The sequence below is a fragment of the Phasianus colchicus genome, chromosome 1, assembly GCF_987193195.1.
Source record: "Phasianus colchicus chromosome 1, bPhaCol1.hap1.1, whole genome shotgun sequence".
NCBI classification, from domain to species: domain Eukaryota; kingdom Metazoa; phylum Chordata; class Aves; order Galliformes; family Phasianidae; genus Phasianus; species Phasianus colchicus.
The window spans coordinates 31,373,001-31,393,289 of NC_143436.1; the positions used below are offsets into that span (position 1 = coordinate 31,373,001).

At 39.6% G+C, this 20,289-nt stretch overlaps 1 protein-coding gene across 1 annotated transcript in view; it reads left to right on the forward strand.

The window, feature by feature from the left end:
* Window positions 1–20,289, forward strand: part of ANO6 (anoctamin 6) — a 71,040-nt gene that overhangs the window by 16,120 nt on the left and 34,631 nt on the right. Inside the window, exons 2-3 of the mRNA XM_031589559.2 lie at window positions 8,367–8,443; window positions 18,062–18,187. Coding sequence (XP_031445419.2) covers window positions 8,367–8,443; window positions 18,062–18,187 — 203 coding nt within the window. The remainder of the gene's footprint in view (window positions 1–8,366; window positions 8,444–18,061; window positions 18,188–20,289) is intronic.

Below are 20,289 nucleotides of genomic sequence, written 5' to 3' on the forward strand. Positions count from 1 at the left end.
CCAGGGTTACTATTCCAAGTATTTCTGCTCCATACCTCTATTGTACTTAGGCACAACTGCTGAACTCTGCTGTAAAGGTGCTGAGCTTTGCAAAGGTGCTGAGGTGTTGTAGCAGCCTGGCCAGTTAGCTTGAACATTTTGCTGGGAAAAGCTAGACAAACCTTGGCTCCAGTAGCTTGCTCAGCATGCTGAAGCCAGGGCATAGAATGCACTCAAATTCTTCTTCAATCTGATAATCTTTCTGCCTTCCTACAGTTCCTTCCATCTTGTATACCAAGGGAGGTATGGTCTTAAAGAAAAAGAATAATTTGGAATTTATAGCAAAAATTAAAAATTAAAAATTAAAAAAAAATCCTTTGCTTTAAAATTTAAATTTAAAATCCACCTCCTGTGATAGATCAAGTGGTAGAATGTACCTTTTACGTAGTAAGAAACTGACATGAAATGGGAAGCTTGGTTTTTTCCAAATCCTGTTTTAGGCACCTACATCCTTTTTTTAATGCCAAAGACAGTGTTCATTTCAGCAGGTGTATAGTTTAGTGCACACTTTATTTTCTAATTTGTTGTTAAATGACTTTTTCCTTACCTATTAGATAGTTGCTTTTTACCCACAGTATTCATTAAGATATGTTTTGTGGCAAGGAGAGTTAATAAACCATGGGGAAAAGCAACATTGAAACATGTTTATTCATTGTCCTAAATATGCTGTATACATAAAAAGAAGGTGCATCTGCAAAACATGTTGCGTTTGAAGTAGCTTATTAAGCAAGAGAAATATTAACAGTGGCTAATTTAAATTGAAGGATTAATTAATGAAATTGATTGATTGATTCTGCTCTCTGAGAGCCACACGTTGTGTTTTATATGTGATTCATGTAATGAGGCATAAAGCCTGCCATTGCACTTGGACACTCTTAAATCTCTCACCAGGAATTTATCTGTAGCTTTACATGCCAGCACCTACTGCAGATCTCTCCTAATAACCTCTGCATTGTTTGATTAGCAGATCTCATTGTCCACCAACTGGACTTCATTCACTTTTTCAGCCTTAAAGAGGTTTTCCAAAGTGAAAAAAAAAATTCTCTCAGAACTTACGAATGCAACTGAAAACCAGAGATGTCTGCAAGGTGGTACTGATGTGCTCTGTGACCCGGTGATCCCTTGTGTGCTGCGTTCCTAATGGAGCTGAGGTTGTCATTTTTCTTAACCCTAGAGACTGGAAGAGTTTGCAGTTTTGACAGCTAGAGTCACAGCGTTCACACTGTTATTAAGAAAATAAGGAAATAAAGTTTGTGCGTATGGCTGTCTTGGTATGGAACAACATGACATATAGCAGGAATCCAGCATGAAGTGGGCTCAGTTGACAGTCAACATCACAATAGCTTCCTACCCAATGCCCTATATTATTAAAACAAAGCAGCTGCTAACTGAAATAATAATAATAATAATAATGATAGGAAGCATACTTTATTGCATCATTTTAATATACTTAAGTTGGTTAATAGAAGAAGGAAATGGAGAAGATGATCCAAGCCCATGTTCCAACCTGAGAGTAATTCCTGAAAAATTATCACTCCGCAGCCATCTGACCATTACTTTATACTGTGACAATGTTAGCTTGCTGTGTGACATCTACAGCCAGTACACAGAGAACGTATAGCAAACATTTACAGTTATAGCAGGCAAGATGTGTTAGCGCATTCTAAAAGCACAAAGAATTTCTTCATCTATACAGACAGATGAAAGCCACAATAATTCTTACTGACAGACATTTCGGCTGAGAGTGGATGAATGGAAATTGCTCAGCCTCAGACAAAAGCATTTAGAATATTCTTATGAGCAACACTTCGGCACTGATTTACAGTCAGCTGCTGTCTGCTGTGCAGGCGACAGAGGAACGCGCGGCCCGCCGGGCTCTGCTGTGTGCTGCAGCACTGAGGACCAGGCGCCAGCGTTTGCATCTCAGTGGATTCCTCTGGACTCAAAGAATTGTAACTAAAGAGATGTCAGCCCAAGCGTCTGCTTTCTAAACTGAAGCTGGGGCCCATCCAGGTCTCGTGGAAATAAAGTAGGATTTTTTGTCACAGGTTTTGGGCGAGTTCCACTTTTGGTGGAATCTTTTTGTTCCTCTGAGCTCTGAACACACACGAACTGTTTTAAAATTTGGTTACTGAGCCTCTAAACCTTCCAACTTGGTGCCTCCTAAATGTTCAGGCGCTGCTATCAGCAGAATCGTTTCCCCAGAGTCCAATTTCTGGTTCTGTAAGTGCTTGCTAATTATACAGATTTTTGGTGAGATACCTCAGCTCTGTGCTAGCAGTTTCAGGAAGCGGGCTGTTCCATTTGCAATTCTCTTCCTATTAGCAAGTGAACATGCTCTCTGTTTATAGCTACTCATGAAAGAGTATTTATTTTTGAAAGTTATACCACGTGTTCCAAATGCTTTGTTTGCACAGCTGTAAGAAAAGATAACGGGAAGAACGGTCTCTCAAACAAGAAAGAATTGTCTTCCAAGATGGCCATTTCACTTCCTTTGTAGCACAGCAGCGTGGGTGTAGGTTCATATTGGACATGCTTGTATGTCAGAAATTAAAATCAATGTTTTTCTTATTATGCAGCATAGAATAGATTTCACTTTGACAATGCCTGCAGATCTGCTCTGTGTGACTGCACAAAAATGTAATTTAGTGACAGCTTGAAAAGCCATTTTGGTGTTACTAATTGTCATAAGTTTTCTGTAGGCAACCGTAGGAGGAGAACAAGAATTTCACACTGAAGGCAGCTGTGTAGATCTCTTATCATCTCTAAACAATAGGTTATTAAGTACAGTTTGTAATAAAAATAATTCAGTTTTACTTTAAAAACATACCTTTTTCTAAAGTGAAGAACATAAGTTCAGTAGCATGTTTTCTTCAAATAAGGCCTACAGATATGAAATAAAACTGATTTAAACATATTCCATTGAAATAACTGAAGTTTAAAGAATAGATACTACTGATTGCCAGCCAAGAGTGGAATGAAGTGAAACCATTTATAATCTGTGATGATAGCTCTGCCCTTGTGCATGAGGAGGAAAGGCTGTGTCCCAGAGAACAGCCCATCTGCAGCAGTCACTTTAACTCAGACACAGCTCTGACTATCAACAAGATCCTGGCAGTAAGGTCTCCTCCTGGCAAGGAGTTTCAATGAGCTACATTTTGGAAGGATAACCTAGGAAATAATTTTCTTTATTATTTATATTTACCCAATTAAGCTGTGAGACGAAGGAAATGAGATTAGCTCAGGAGGACTTGATGATTGGGAGATTTTTTGTTTAAAATTGTCTAGGTGATTAAACTGTATACGTGGGTTGGCATTAAGGATCATGGCCGTCAAGAATAGCTTATGTTTAAATCTGACTTTTAAACAAGTAGCTCAAAGCAGCTATTTGCCTTGATTAATTCTGCTTTAGAACTTGAGATCTCATTGTCTCTTTCTTTCTTTGATTCAAGGAAGATGCGTATTTCTAGTTTTTCAGCTCCTACATTTTTTAAATCTGAAAGAGCTCCTATACATTGAACAGAACATACAAAATAATATACAATGTAAAGTACTTTGCACTAGGAAGAGAGTTTGTGGCTCTCAAAAAACAGTCTAACAGTTGAACAGTTTCCTTCCAGAACAATTCCATTTGTGCAATGGTTTTACTTCTCATAAAATTTCAGCAAGTATTATATATGGCTTCAATGTTTTACACTTAACTGCAAAAACATTTTATGCAGGTTGTGATCAGTTCTGAGATGCTTTTTTAATAATAACTATTAGATTAATTTATATGGGGAGAGATATAAAATCTGATATAAATTAAGAGAAGGGAAGGTAGGTTTTTATCTAGCCTAAACAGCACAAATCTTTGTCCATAGCCTAGGAGCTCATAGTCGTGTCACGTGGATGTTCTTAAGAAAGCTGACATCCACATCAGGTCCCCTGAAGGGTTGACTTCAGTCCCCACTTTGGAGTCAGGTACTCCTCTGGTTCTTTAGACTCAACCACCTGCTTGCCTCTCGTTATTATTTCCACAACTCTGTTACAGACAGTGGCTGCCATTTCCTTGCATGGTACTGTCTTGGATACATCACTTTTAGATAATTCATCATTTTTTGATAATTCTCTCCAAAACATTAGTTTTATTCAAGGCAGCAGTAGTTTCTTCTTTCGAGAGAAATAAGGTGAAAGTAATTTGGCTTGATTAGAGAGAGGGGCTCAGAGTAGTTTTCATTCACTTCAGAGCTCACTTCATATCCAGTCGTACTTCATATCCTTCGTACTTTGCCATGGCTTTTGAGACAGAATCTGTGAGGTGGGGTTTCCTGCTGGCTGCCTCTCAGGTTCCTACTTGTGATAGGACCACAAAAGCATTTTTCTGCTAACACAACTGCAGAGTGCTGTGAGGAGGCATCACCACAGTGTGTCTCAGTTCCTGAGGAGCTGCACTGCGCAGCTCTGGCAATCTGACATCGCTTCCAGGCTTTGCAGGTGTGGTTTGCTCATGAGGTACCATATTCGGTGCCAAGGCTAAGATCTTGTATTTTGCAACGTCGCACAGGTTTGTTAAAGGAGGTGAAGTGCCAGGTGCTCTGAATTTGGTATTGTAAAACCATTCTGGCTTCTTTGAACAACCCTCTCCTATTAGTTTGGCTCATGTAGGTGATTTGCAAGCCTAAAAGCTGTTGTTGTCTTTTCCCACCTTGGGTTATTTTCATTAAAGAAGAAATCTATGATAGCCAATATTTTCCTTGACAGTTTGGCAGCCTTAGGCATATTTGGTAATGTCTTTGCTTACAAAGCTAAGCCCAGCAGTCTTATCGAACACCAGCTTATCCAATATCTTTGCGATTTTCTTGTCGTTGCGTTTTGGGATTTGTTTTTGCTTTTGGTTTTTTTTGGTTTTTTGTTTCTTTTTTTTCTGACAGCATCTTTCTTTTCCCTCTGGATATTGCTTTTTCCCCATTTTCAGGCCTCTTAATTTATAATTCCATAAAACTGTTTCATCCTCACTGCCTGTACCTTGGGTTGCTCCTATTCACTATTCAGACTCTAAGGAAAGGTTTAATTCTTCTTTATATTTATTTCAAAGGGGGAGCAGCTTTCATGCCTATCAGTATGCCATAGACTCTCACCTCTACCAGAGCAATGGGCAGAAATTGCTAGCAGTAATGTTTGTGAAAGCTTTTGAAATTAAATCATTAAACAGGAAGGTCACTGAACTTCCTGAACAATTCACAGTCAAAATCAATTAACTAATTAATGAGACTTTTTACTTTGCCTCTCAAAGAATTTTAGGATCTTTATTCAATCCAGTCACAAATGTTGGCCAACTGTGGTTTACTTGACTACGTGATAGTACTTCATAAGCATCTGCACTTGATGTGCTTTGACCCAAACATTAACAGAGGTGACAATGCTTCTGAAGAAGAAAAAGATCAGCAGAAATACTATTTTAATATAAAATCTCAACAGAGTTGTCATTGTTGACCATGACTATGAGAACACCATGGGGTCTGGAAAGGACCTAAAAAGCTGATCCAGGCCATCCTGCTAAGATGCATGCCAGATTCAACTTGGCTTACGTTGTTCCAGCATATTTAATTAATCTGTGATGAAGAATCTCTGATGTTGTAGACCTCACATGACCTCATCAGCCTCCCCAGGCAGTCTGTTCCTCTGTTCTCACAGCTAAAAAGTCCCAGGAACAATTTTTTTTCCATGTCCTCTCTTCTTCAAACTGGTTCTATTATAAGAGGGAAGGTAGAACAAATAAATGAAGTTATTTGGGTGGTAGAAGAAAGCACTTTGTATGGATGCGGCTCTTTCTGGCAAAGCTGAGTTTCTGCAGCTACCACTTCAGTCTGAGAGTCTGGAATCATCTCTTCCAGCCAAAAGCACAAGTGTCTAAATTGACATAGCTGTCGCAACAAAACGCCATCAGAACGTATCTGACCTAAGCACACAGTCCTGTCTACTGCATTCTTTGCTCCACACAGACATTAACCTGCTTTTAATCTGGGAGAAGAGAGAGGTAGGTTCCTTTTGCTGGACTCTTTTCATTGTACCAATGGCCTAGGAATTTACTGGATGATATTTCAAGTAAATATGTGTTCATATGGTAAATATTGGTAAAATGGTAAATTGTGCATGACATTACTGGCCACAGACAATGAGGCAGAAGTAAACTGTGCTCACGTATAAATTTCTCAAGAGGATATTCCTGGCCAGGCCCAGATCCATCAGGATTTAGGAGATCTGGAGTTATTCTTCCTACTGTGAATGCCACGTTTCCTTCTTCTTTTCAGCTCTGGCTGAAGGGATTCTTAGACAGCATTTTTGAAGGATGTGTGGTTACACACCATGTAGATATCAGAAATAGGGCTTTTCAATGCACAATTCTTGTCACTGTAGTTCAGTGGCTGCCATAAATTTTCATCTCTGGATATACCAGTGTTCACATCTGTTTGCCTTGTGTAATAACACAGGGTTTCAGAACACGTGCTTGCATTTCAGAACAGCATGCTTATCTTACTCCTTCAGCATGCCCATTATGTATGAGAAGAAGCATTCCCTCTTCTGTGGGTTTTCTGAAGCACTTTGTATCTGCATATCTTCATGTCAGAAAACTTAATACCAAAGGAGAATAGGGTGATGCCCTTTACACTGACATCAAGGGTACATATTTGTCTTTCTCACGTAAGAATGAGTTGAACTCATTAAATTGTGGTAATGTGCATTTAGCAGCAATTTTATAGCTGAAATATGCCCATGTTTTCTGAGTTCTCATGTTGCAGTCTCAGCATGTCCACTAGTCCACATTTTACTGTTCTCTTTTTAAAAGCTGGCAAACATTTATAAAGATGTTAATGCTTTTAAGAGCTCCCAGTCTTTGAATATTTACCTGGGTCAGACTTGAGGCTATGACTCAGAGGTTTCTGAAGCTATGTTGATGGAAAAAATCGTGGGTCTCTACTGTATAGTATACATTATCACTACAGTAGAGATCTGGAAACTGACAGTTCAACATCTGGAACAATATCCCTACCAAACTCTAGGAAACTGTGTTTAAACCACATTTAGCCACTTAGAAACAATGAGAGAGTTCTGTTGACTTGTAGAGCTCAACAACAATAATAATCTTTCAGTGCTCTATTTTTAAGTGTTTTGACATATCTTCAGCTGGTTTAAGTAAGCATCATCAATGAAAAAAAAGCTTTTTAAAAATTCTAGAGAATTTGGATACATATCAGTGAAGTTTTTAAGCCAAAAAAAAAAAAAAAAGAAATTCAGGCAGATCAGTTTTGTTGGTCCTAGCATTGTATCTAATGAGCATTTAATTATCCTCCTAAACATGCTGTAGATTTGATTTTTTTAGAGTATTTTTTATTTATTTATGTTTTAGAGTTTTGGACTGTTCTTGATAAGTGGAGGTTATCCTTTCCAGGTATTACTGTCATCATGGTACCAGTTACATCCATGACCTCAGTGTAGGGCAGATTTTGCTAAAATGCTTCAATATATTAAGGCAGAAAGCAGCCTTCTCCATCAGTGCTTTATTTTATCTTCAGCTTCAGGATGTTAGCTGAGTTGTTCTTAAGACACCCCCAAGATACTTAAACTAAAACAAAAATATTGTAGACATTCTTGTAATTTCAGAGAGCTATTTTAGGATGAATTTGTGGGTTATTCAGTGGGTTATCTAGTGGCCAGCTTTCCCACTGTGTTTGGTAATATGGTATCACAAAGTAGCATACTTCACAGGATCATTTCTAAATTTTGCTCTATTTTCAAGAAGGCAAGTTAGTTTGCATGTGTTTTTTTCTTCTAACAGTTGTTACTGGGGAAACAGGTGAGAATTCATCAGGACATCAGTACACAGCAAACCCGTAGGTGTGATAGTAGGTTAGGTGAAAATCATTCCTGTTATGTAGTAAATGTCACAGCATCACTATCTGTATCATACCCATTTCAGGATTTCAGAAAAATAGTCTGGTATTGTTAATTGAGATTGCCTAAGTACAGTGATCAAAGGCCATAGACAAGAGTTTTCTGAAGAACTAAATAACACATCTTAACAAAATAGGCTTTGCATCACTGTTGCTTGGTAGGATCTCCAAGCATTAACATGTCATCTTGGTGAAATCTGTTTTGCTCTCTTGCCACCTGTTGGTTACTACTGAAGTGTGAGAGACAAACATTCTTCTGAGAAACAACCAAGTGCATGGTTCATCCAGAAATCATTAATTAAAAAAAAAAAAAAAAAAAAAAGAGGAAAAAGAAATATTAATACACAAAATGCTGAAGTATTTTATCTTTGTGTTTGTTTTGATTATTTTCAGTCTTGGAATTGAACCAAGTGATTATTCCCACTTACGGAACTGTGCCAGATCAGCAAAACCTTCATGCTCCAGAATGGGTGGGTACTTCTTTACTTTAACTATGGCTACCAATAATTTTTCTCTTGTGCAGATCCTTAACAATGGATTCCAACAGAATGGCATGCCACTGCATTTGCAGCACAGCCAGTTCATTTGTGTGACCATGCTGTATCTCTGCTTCCCTAAAGATACCTGAAGTCTTTGGCTTGGATGTAAGAGTGCAAGTTGACACAGTGACTGAACACAATTAAGAGTGACAAGTCACTAGATCAGTTACAACTATTTATATTACTATATATATTACTATATATATTACTATGAACTGATAGACACACACACACTTTCTTTCTGTGTACGGTTTTGTGTCTGCATGTACAGGATTTCTGTGTGCTTGTACAAGGATAAATATATGAATACACCCTACATACAAATATACATAAATTCAGACACACCCAGGTATTAGTTGGCCAATGTGAGTTCAGGGCTTTTTTCAGAGAAACCTGGGAAGCAGCAGAGACTGAGGTGTCAAAAAAGGAAAAAGAACTGGAGGTCTCTATTCCCTGTATCCAGAGTTCAATTTCCCCAACAAACCTAATGTTTTCTACAGCTATCAGGCTTCTAGCCCTAGCTGAAGATCTCCTGGATCTGATCCCATTTATCTTTAAGGTCTGGCCTGCTGACCCTAACAAGCCCTGCCACTGGATGTGCCATGGCACATGCTTTGCCAACCTGATGCCCATCTGGCATACTGATGAGTCCAATTTCATTTTTTACCCTAGTGAGATACTAGTGCAGTTTGCAGTTGCACAGGGATATAGATATAAGCCTGGACTCAAAAAGCTGTAAAATCATATATCTATTATAAAGCTATTGGAGTTACTCCATAGAAACAAGCTCTGTGTTTCATTACTGTAATGGCAGAAGTCATTGTCATTGGATTTTAGTGTGCATAGGTTGTAATATCTATTCAGGATACCTTTACAAGTGGATCAGTATTAAAGGAGGACAAAGAAACAGCTTAAACATTGCCAAGAATTGCTTTCTGGCCTAATTAATTTTGAGCACCTAAGAGCTGGTCATGGTTTTCACATATGGGAATCCATTCAAGAAATTGCTGCAATGGTGCCATAAAGTAATGAAATCTAGAGCTGGTTCTCAGTCAGCCCTGTCCAAGATATTGACATGTAAACTATTGCCTATTTACAAGTAACGGAAACAACCTGTGCTTTTTTCTCATCATCATCAACTAAATAGCATTCAAGGAATGACAGCCTGCTACTGCTGCTACCAGCTATCCCAGTAGCTTGCAGAGGAAGGCTATTATATGGGTGTGGAGAAACAGGTCCTGCTGATGTCTCTATATATGAGGAAATATTTTGTTTTCTTCATATATCTAAAACAGTACAATACAAGGGTCATGGTGGTTTTTCTCCTGCCTCTGATGTAGGAAACAAATACCAAATCCACTAGGAATGAAGTATCCTTCTGTGAGCTAACCTTGCCTCTGAGTACTCTTACAGGTCTTCATTTGATGCTGCTCCAGGCTCTGGAAGAAAATATTTAATGGTTATCTGAAGGAGGAAATGGAATCAAGACCTTCCATTTCCTAACTGAGGGCCCTGACAAGGATGTTATAAAAATCCATCTGAGGATTTCTTTGTGGTTCAATGATTATTCTTTTTTATGTCTTTATATGAAATGAGCTAGCATCAGAACAAACAATGCCATGTACCTTGTGGTTAGAAAATTCTTCACTGAGCAGTCAAGGTAGAATTTATTTTTATTTCTACTAAAAATCAACTGCCCAAGTCAATTTTATTTTTAGTTCCTCATGTTGACCAGCACTTGTCATTTCTGTTCAGTTTTAGCAGAATCTTTTCCACACTGCTCATTCCATGTTAGAACCTCCAGGGCAGTTTCAGTGATCAAAACAGTTGAATAAAATTCAGTTCCACCAAGCCTGCTCATGAAGTGGATGTGTGCTGCTTCATACAGCTGTAGCTAGAAAGGGAAACTAAATAGGAAACCTAGCCTTAAACTATTGCATAGAAGGAAGTGCTCTACCAATTGTCTAAACTTACATTATGTTTTCTAGCTGGGTGTACTTCGTGAAATTGATCCAGCAAGGTTGTACATGTGACAGAAAATTGCAGAAAAAGTATTAGAGGTCTTATATAGAGAATCTGAATACGGTCCCAGGAAATTGGATTTTACTCTGACTGTACTATAGAGCTTTTGTGCAAGACCTGTGAGATTGTGTACATCCAGCTTTTTGTCTATTTGCAGAGTGTCAAAGGGGAGTGCCTGTGGTTTGTTTGCATTAGCACATTGTGGTCATATATGGGCCTGAGGGCATTCCTCTCCAGAGAGAAAGGCTCTGCCAAGCACTCTAGAAAACCCAGTGTCTTACACTGGAATTCCAGATTCGGGAGCCAGGCAGCAGTTTTGACTAAGATTCCTCAGTGATCCGTGCAATCACTGTTAAATTAGGATTATACTGTTACTTTCTCTCCAGAGAGATCTTGTGAAAATTGATTTCTTAACACTTGTATGAGTAGAATATTGAGATTATAGAAGGAGAATACTGTGGAAATAGAAGGAAATCTCCATTTTTGGTGTTCAGACTACTTAGATGAAGTATAATAAAAAAGGCATTGAATAAAGAAGACAGTAAAGAGTGTAACAGAATGTGCCTTTGCAGCCAAACCATGTGTCATACAGTGTATAAGGAAGACAGAGTTACACAGACAGCCTTCATCTAAGCTCTTCCCAGCTCTCAGATGTTTTGCTTTGCAGCCTTAGCTGCTCCATAGATGGATAACTTGAATTTGGATTTGATAGTAAACACAGTTCTGAGATTCAGCATCTGCAGAGGGAATTCCTTGCCATTAACTGCTTTCCAGCTGTGTGAATGCTGTTCCTCAGACATGATTTCTGCAGCAGAAAGGCTTCAGCGAATTCTGATCAAGTGCTAGATGTTCCTGCATCCAGAAAAGGAGAGGTGCTGAAAAATGTGTTTTCAGGGGAGTACTGTCTTTGCCTTCATTAGAAGTGAGGGCACATGGTCTGTCTATAGGCAGGAGGAGCTGGGATTCTTCCTGCAGCCAGCAGCTGTATGGGGGCTCAGGAAGAAAGTCCAATGGGTGTCTCATCAAAAGTTAGCTCAGGAGGTGAGGCTTCCCAATTTCTTTGCATGTTAAGGTACTGAGAAAAACATCTTCTGATTCAGAACTTGCTAATAATCTCATTGTTACTAAAAACAGAACTGAAATAGTCCTTTGTTGTTATTAGCAAATATGAGTCATGAGGGAGAATGCTGAATGCACAGCAGTTATTGCCCTATAGAGGCACATACCAACATTAGCTTCTCCTGGTGTGCAAATGAACTTATAACCTGCAGAAGCAAATGCTTACATTGGTCTTGGTGTCAGAGCAGATGTCTCTAGTGGTCACTCAGAATAGAAAGTAATTAAACATCATATTATGTAGCTGTGATAATAATTAAAACTTCACATTTCTGTAACATTTTCACCAGAGGAACTCAAAGCACTGTACAAATAATGATGTTTCACGACATCCAGGTCATATTATGCATTTCCTTTTTAAATACGTGATTAAAGAGAAGTATCCTTAGGTCTGCAGAGAGAAGGGCAGCACTGTGACATTTCCACCAAGGCCAAACTCACTACTACCATGCAGCCTGCAATGCCTTGCCAGGTGGGTTGTGTGCTGGAGGGCTCTGTGCTGGGACTGGATTACATGGTCATGCTCTGCTCACCTGTCCCAGCACTGGTTTACCTCCTGCTGTGCTGCAAGAACCTGTTTGGAGGTTCTCTGAAAGCTATGTGATATTGCAGACAAGTCTTTTAAACCTCCAGTAATGATTAGTTTGCCACCATTGACAATCATACCAAGGGCTCCTGTGGACTAAACAAAGGACTTCTTTTATCCTTCCAATTAGTTACGCCTTTCCTGCAGAAACTCTTTTTTTTTTTTAATTTAAAAACAAACAAACAAACCATTTACAATACTGAGCTTGTTCAGGATGTAGTAAGTAATAAAAAATATCTGCAGTTCCCATTCCACCTATTTTTTCAATATCTAAAGGGGAGCTACAGGAAAGAAGGGGATGGACTCTTTAACAGGATCTGTGATGATAGAACAAGGGGAAATGGCTTCAAGCTTAAAGAGGATAGATTTAGGTTGGATATAAGGAAAAAGTCTTTTACAGGTGAGGCACTGGAACAGATTGCCTAGAGATGTGGTTGAAGCCCAGTCCCTGGAGACTTTCAGGGCAAGGCTGGATCAGGCTCTGGGCAACCTGATCTAGCTGTGCATGTCTCTGTTCATTGCAAAGAAGTTGGACTAGATGGCCTTCAGAGGTCCCTTCCAGCTCTAAGGATTCTATGATTTTTCTTCGTTCCTGTCTCTGTGCTGCCCTTCCCACCATTACCCTGCTGTTTGTTTAACAGTGCAATACCCTGAGGAAGCTGAAGAAGCTAAGACAGTTTCTGTGCAATGCCACTTTTTCTGCTCTGGAATGGAGCACTGTTGCTGCTGAGGAGAGTTCAGGTCTCCTTTATCAGCTACTGCAGCATCACACGTAGCTTTGGCTACAGGAGCAGGCTCAGAAGTCAGGTACGGCAGCTCCCTTGGGCACAGCCATCCTTGTTACATGTGAGGAATCCTGAGAAGCTCAGGGGTTTAGGGCCAGTTCCACCACCAGGGTTTGGTCACTCAGTCTGGGGCACCAAGCTGCTGGGAGCCAGGGGCAAAGAGCTCTGTGCCACGTACACATGTGTGGCAAGGCTGGCTGGGCTGGGCCTGAGCCTTCATGGCTCTTGCACGTCTGTCAGCGTGGTGCCTCACAGCACTGTGTCCCACTGTGCTGGCTGGGAGCACCACGGCACCACGGCTGTGACAAGCACTTTTGATGTTGTACGTAATGTCTGCACTATACACATTTCTGGGCTTTTTGTTGCTGCAGACCACCACCAAACTTATCCCTTGGAGCCATTGTCCACTGATCCATATCCAGATGTGACCTGAAGCACAGAGGTGCACTTCCTTCACTTTGCTGGCCTCACTGCCTCTAGGCTGACTCCCACAGAGGTACCCAAAGTGTTTCAGATTCCTCCTGCTAATAAAGCAGAGAGTGGCTCCCTGTTTCTCTGATGGCAATGATTGTACAGCACTCTGCAAAGTACTAAATATAATCACTACTTTACAGCTAAAGGTATTTTTTGTGTATTTATTAGTGTTGTTAATCAATATTAACCTGCTATCCACTTGAGTATCATTATAACGTTAAGGTGCACAAGCAGTTGTCTCCCTCAGTACTTAAAATGATTAGACTGAGGTTAAGAAAATTAGAAAGTGCTGTAAATAGACCCCATGTTTGCTTCTTCCAGAACAAAGAAGTATCAATGGACCTGTTCATTATTTTCAGTGATAATGTGCTGCTGATACTTAAGCAAAATTATGGATTGGAATTTCAGCCTCCATTAACTTGTGTGTGTGCGCACAAAGTTGTGTTCATTTGCCTGATAATAACATTTGTAATATTGTCAAATAATATTACATATTAAAAACAAAAACAAAAACACTGTCTCCAAGGAATTATTAACTTCAGTGTATAGCACATCTTTTTGGTTTCCAGCCCTGTTTCTCCCCCAGTAATCACGTTGAATAATATATGATTTTTCATTACAAACTATCCAGTAGGGATTATAAGACATACCACACATCTGAGTTAATGTAACTGTCAGAACCTTAACCATTGTGTTCCCTTTTGTGTTTTACTTCTTACTTTCTATTGCACAACTTTAAATGTTATGTTACAATTGATTTGTATGGGTCTTAATATTCTCTCTTAATTATTCAGGCTTAACGAGTCAATTATTTATTACTTTGTTGTTATATAAAACATTTATTGATAGATCAATAGGACAGTGGAAATTACGTTGAAGAAGTTAGCTTCATGGGTATGAACTCGTCTGTCCGGGTTCGTGCAGTCCAGTATTGATTAATCTTTCAGCTATATTCAATAATATATACCTGTAGTTTGATATATGTAGAAAAGTATGTTTATAGTAACATGCATAAACTTACGTCCACAAAAACATGTACGTAAGCAAATTCATGGGTCAGGATACTGATTACTGGGAATTCTCTGCAGCTGGTTATTGCCATTCTAGTTAAGCCATTTATTGCTGAGTTACACATTGGCTGTAAATGCTTGAAAGTGACTAGGTTTAAAGGAAAAATACTCAGTGAAGTTACACAATCACAAATTAGGAAAAGCTTGATCTAACATTTGCTGTTTGCTGTTTTGTTCTTTTCTATCCTTTTTTGTATGCATAGGTCATATAGGAAGAATAACTTAAAAATGTAACAAGACTTGAAATCTCTTAGTACTTCTATGCTTTGAAGTGCTTAAATTTTACAGCTAGACTCTTTTTCTTTAAACGAAAGTTACAAAGCTGCTGTTTCTAAAATTTAATCGGACCTCTTCCTCTTTTGAATATCCTTCTTGTTTAGACGCTGGTAACACTTCCCCTTGTTATTCACTGTCATAAGTCTGGGCTCTGTATTTCCAGCATTGCAACACAGGGCAATTTCAGCCAGGAACAGAGTCTGCTGGGTTCCCAGCAGAGCACATGGGCTGCAGGGGATGTGTTTGGGGTCCAGCTGGCCTTGGTCCTTGTGTCTTTTCACCTTGTGATTTTTTTACCTCAGTTCATACCACATTCAGACACAGTGGTGCCTGGGCTCCATGTGCTCCCAGTGCAGCACATAGGTTTTTCTCAGGCTTATCACTGTCCAACCCCATTTGCAGCCCTGAAGCTAGTGAGAAGCATCAGCACTGCAGCCAAGCAAGTTAGCAGCTGTGTGTGTAACAAGGGCATCAGGACACCATGCTTTTCCTGACTGCATCTCTCCTGAGCACAGCATGTGGTGCTCATGCTCAGAATACGAGGAGTGGCAGATAACTCCAGATGGGAGACATACAGCAGGGTCCACCTGGGAATTACATGTCTTAAGCTCTCACTGCAGAGAGATCTAGAGTGTCTAAGCATTGGTATGCAGTGGTACTTTACATTGCCTTCGCATTAGCCTATAGTCACCAGAGTCTAAGGGATAATTCTGCTGATCAAACATAATAATCTATATTGTTCCGTTACTACGAATTATTTGTAGATATTGGTACTGAGTTAACTGTTTGATAATTTCCCAGTTGTAATTTATTTTTAATGGGAATGCTTAGAGAAATTTTCAAGGCAGACTTTCTGATAAAGGCATCTGCCCTGTTTTGGACATGGTCTGTTTCTTTTGTCAGCCCCAGCAGACAAACATAGAGAAAGTTCATAGAATCATAGAATTATTAAAGTTGGAAAAGACCTCTAAGATCATCAAGTCCAACCATCCACCTACCACCAACACTGCCCACTAAATCATGTTCAAAAGTACTACATCTACCCATACCTTAAACACCTCCAGGGACAGTGACGCCACCATTTCTCCACGCAGCTTGTTCCAGTGCCTAACCACTCTTTCCTCTTGGTTGTGTTTTAAATGAGACTCAAAATGGTAGCAGCAGGCTAAATGTTACACCTTTGCAAGTCCTTAGTTGGAAGAAGTCTCACAAGAATCAAGGCTATTTGCTCAATGGGACTACTTCAACTCCAGTTCTCATGAATATAAAAATCTGCATCTGTAACTTGCTTTGGGCAGCAGAGATGCTCAGTGCTGTTGTGGTCCATCAATGCCATCTGAAAGTTTAAACCATTTCTCCTAAACCATTACAGTGTGCATCTGTCTGTTGATTTGATGGCTGTGTGTGGATATTACCTGATTGCTAGGCTAGGCTTTGAAACCAATACGTGACGTATCTATATGTAGTCACAAACCTCTTAGCAAGATGTAGGATTCAAAGGGAATGTTCTAACCAAGAATCTGCTCAAACTGTTGAAGCAAATAAGTTAACAGAACGTCTTTTTATATACAACAAAAAGTACTGAGTCTAAACTCCCCTCAGTTCATTTAAAATACGTAGTTTCTGTCTAAATTATGGAGAGATGCATTTTGGTCAACTGTTTTGACTGAGCCAATAAGCAGTAACAAAATAGTCTACAGAGAGAGGTCTAGAATAAAAATCATAGGGAAAATGTTATTTGGAAAAACTGCTGTCTTGTTGCTTAAATGCCATCTGCCCCTTGGAACTGGGGTGCTCCTGACAGACTATTGCCATTCTTGTTGATTTTACCAGCATCGAAAAGAAAACAATTCAAGCTGCAGGTGGGGAGACTCTGAGAACACATTTCCCTAATTTTCATCTGTGGACCAGGCATCCCAGAGTTCCTAAAACTGTATTCTGGGTGGCTGATATGCCTGCCACGCAGTTTGGTCTTCATTGACAGAGATTTCAGCGAGATTAAATCTGGGAATCTTTTCAGTGAACCCAAAGGCACAGTGTGTTCTTGAAATTATTTTGGGGCATTTTGCTGGTCTGAACCTACCCAAGGCCATCCTGCATGTCAAGCCCTCTGGAAGGGCTTCTCAACAGTTTTGCATGGGAGTCTTGCTGGCTTTTGGACTTTTACTATCTCTAATGCAATGCTGAGTCCTCCTTCAGACATTTGATATCCACTAACATTAGTGGCACTACCCATATTAATATCATGTATGGATCTGGCCAGGTATCTTGGAGTTTGCTACTCACTGCATAACATGACAACACTGATAACATTACAGTTATGTATTAATGGAGGGGAGGGATTGTAACATGTGATAGTGCCCACAGAGTATTCAAACTACAAGACCATTATTACAGAAACATTTGTGAGTATTCAGGTTTGGCCATCATCAATGTGTCTGTATTGTTACACACAAAATAACACATTAAGATGTTATTAGTGGATATGACAGTCTTTTCTACTTTTCTCTGGGGACTAGATAATGACTTATGGATATATTAATCCTTTTGATTTTTGCATATATTTTAACATGATGGATGTGTGGTATTCAACAATGTGTTCTGCTTGCTGAGATTTTGTTAATAAAGAGGGAAAAATAAATTCACATAGGATGGGTCCATTTTGAGAGCACATCTGCAGCCTGACCGTGTTCTTAATTCTCTGGGCAATTATTGTTTTGAATGTTAGCATGCATTAAGTGACTGTTTTTTGTTGTTGTTTTTTTAATTGCAGAGATGTGTAAACTTCCAGCAGGTACAGGGACAGATGGGAACACGCTAATTCTGAGACTCCCAACAGGAGACAACATATTTTGTAGACAGAATATTGTATCATGACAGCATGCAAATTATTTGACAGATGCGTTACTCAGATGTAGTGCTACATCCCAGTGCTCCTCCCATTGCCAAAAGCTAATATACCATTTGAAAGAAGAAAATTAGGTTAAAGTTCTGCTGTCTTTATATCATGAAGAGATCTGCCAAACTCATGAGGATGATTTTTTTTTCTCCAATTTACTCAATGCTAATTGTGATTCACTGTGGACTTCTTACTATATGTGTCTAATACATAATAATGAATAATGAATTTCTCTTTTCACTGAAATACTGTGTAACAGGAAGTAAGTAAGGAAGCGATTAGTAACATTCTTCAAATTACCCTAACCTATCTGCCTTACAGGCTGATTTTGATAATAAGCCTGACTCCTTGTTCTTCAGCGATGGGCAGCGAAGAATTGACTTCGTTTTGGTATATGAAGATGAAACAAAAATGACTCATAAGAGGAGTAATCATAAAAAACAAAAGGTAAGTTATTTTTTTAATAAATCTGAACATCAGTTGGGTGCTAGAGCAGTGAGCATAAAGGACAGTGCCCTTAACCAAAATGGCAATTGCATTGCCCTGCTGTGGGAGTACTCCTGTGAGACAAGCTCATAAACCAAGCACTGTGTCCATCAGCATGTGCTGGGGGACCTCAGAGCATGCTCCTTGGAGGGAACCCTTCAGGAGGTGTGAGCAGAAAAATACTGGAATCAGGATCGCAGTTAGAGATAGACACCAAGATCTTCAGACTAGGGCAGTTTTCTTTTTCTATATCTATGGTGCTTGAATTAGGCCCCCAATCGACTTTTGTATTAAAATCAGAGTATTCAGGATAAGCAAGGAAGAACCAGCTGACTGAGTGCTCCAAATGACAGTTAAATACGTAAGCTATGATATTTTGTCCACTGAAGTATCTGAGTTGTTTATGGGGAATACCTGTCACTTTGCCATCAGAATTTCCCACGATGCTTCAGCAGTTTGACCCTCTTTAAAGACCCTTTCTCAAGCAAATAATTGCTTGATGCTTCCTAGCAAATGTGAAGAGCAACCATAAATATTTTTTTAATGTTATTTTTTAATTATTTTCACAAGTCTGTCAGAGAACTTTATTCATTATGGCATCTGAAGCCATAAAAATGGCTTCAGATGCAGCATGACCGAGCTTTTTAAACTGCAAACTGCCTGAGAAATATGCACCCACTGAATGGTAGTTCCCTTGGAATTTGCACTCTCCCACCCACCACTGTCTTCTCTGACTTAGCAGTTCTCCATGTTCCAGCAGCCTCTGGTAGAGGCAGGCAGGCAAGGAACAGAAACACCAATGAAAGCAGCTCATATACAAACAATGATTAGAGGACAGAAGAGTAGGAGTAAAAAGGCCATAGCTAAACTGGTTGATATTCCTTACACGGTGTTGTCATTGGCACTGTCAGGGCAGCTGTAAGAAATGTGGTTAGTAGAGCTCAGGAGAGTCCTGCAGTGGGTGGACGTTGAATTACACATGTTCAGAAGATCAGCGATAAAAATGAATTGAAAGAGGTAATTAGCAACAAAATCTGCCCCCTTGGAAACAACTATTTTTATCAATTAGCATTTTAAATTTGTTTGTTTAGCCATTACTAGGTGTATGCAAAAACATGAGTGTATTTTCTAAATAGTGAACAGTGAAAAAGTATTTTTAGTGCTGCATGAATGTTAGAACAGTAGACAGAGGTAAGCTGTGAAAAATTAGACCAGAAGATTGTGAGCAAATGCACTAGGTTCATGATTAAAGGTCCAGGGCAAGTTCAGTGGTGGGCTGCCACGATGGTTAGGAGCTGGAGCACTTGTCTTGTGAGAAGATGCTGAAGGAGCTGTGCTTACTCAGCTTGGAGAAGAGAGGATTTCAGGAGGATCTAACAGCAGCTCACTGGTATCTGTGGAGCTATGCAGGAAGACAAAGTCAATTCTGTACTGTGTGCATAGGAGGTGGACAAAAGACAGCAGCATAGACTGAAGCAAGAGTGGTTCACAGTAGTTGAAGATGAACCATGAAGATGGTGGAACAGGCTGTGCAGTCCCCGTCCTTTGAGCTTTTCAAGACCTGACCACATGCTCCTAAGCAATGTGGTCTGAGCTCAGAGTTGACCCTACTTAGAGCAGGAGGTTGGGGTGACTTCCTGAGGTCACTTCCAGTCTGAATTTCTGTGTGATCCTCTGATCCTAAGGTATAGCCAACACATTACCAAGACAGCTCTCTATTTTCGTCATGCCTTTCAGTATCACTCTTCATTTGATTGAGTTTTTATTTACGTTTTGGCGAAACCAAAGACTATTTTCAGTTACCTAGCAAGTCTGCCATTGTGAGTCTGTAAGACTGCAAGGGATGGTGAAGATGTGTGCAGAGTTGATAGCAATTGTTGCATCTGGGATAGACATAAACAGTGAGAACCTGAAGCCAGAGGGGTACTGAGGAAGGCATGGGCAAGAATTTTGAGACTGGAAACGCGTATAGTGCTGAAAGCGCAGTAAAAAGCATAGAAGATTGGGATGAAGACGTGGAAATCATAGAGGATTTCCTAGAAAAATAGATACAAGTATGATGA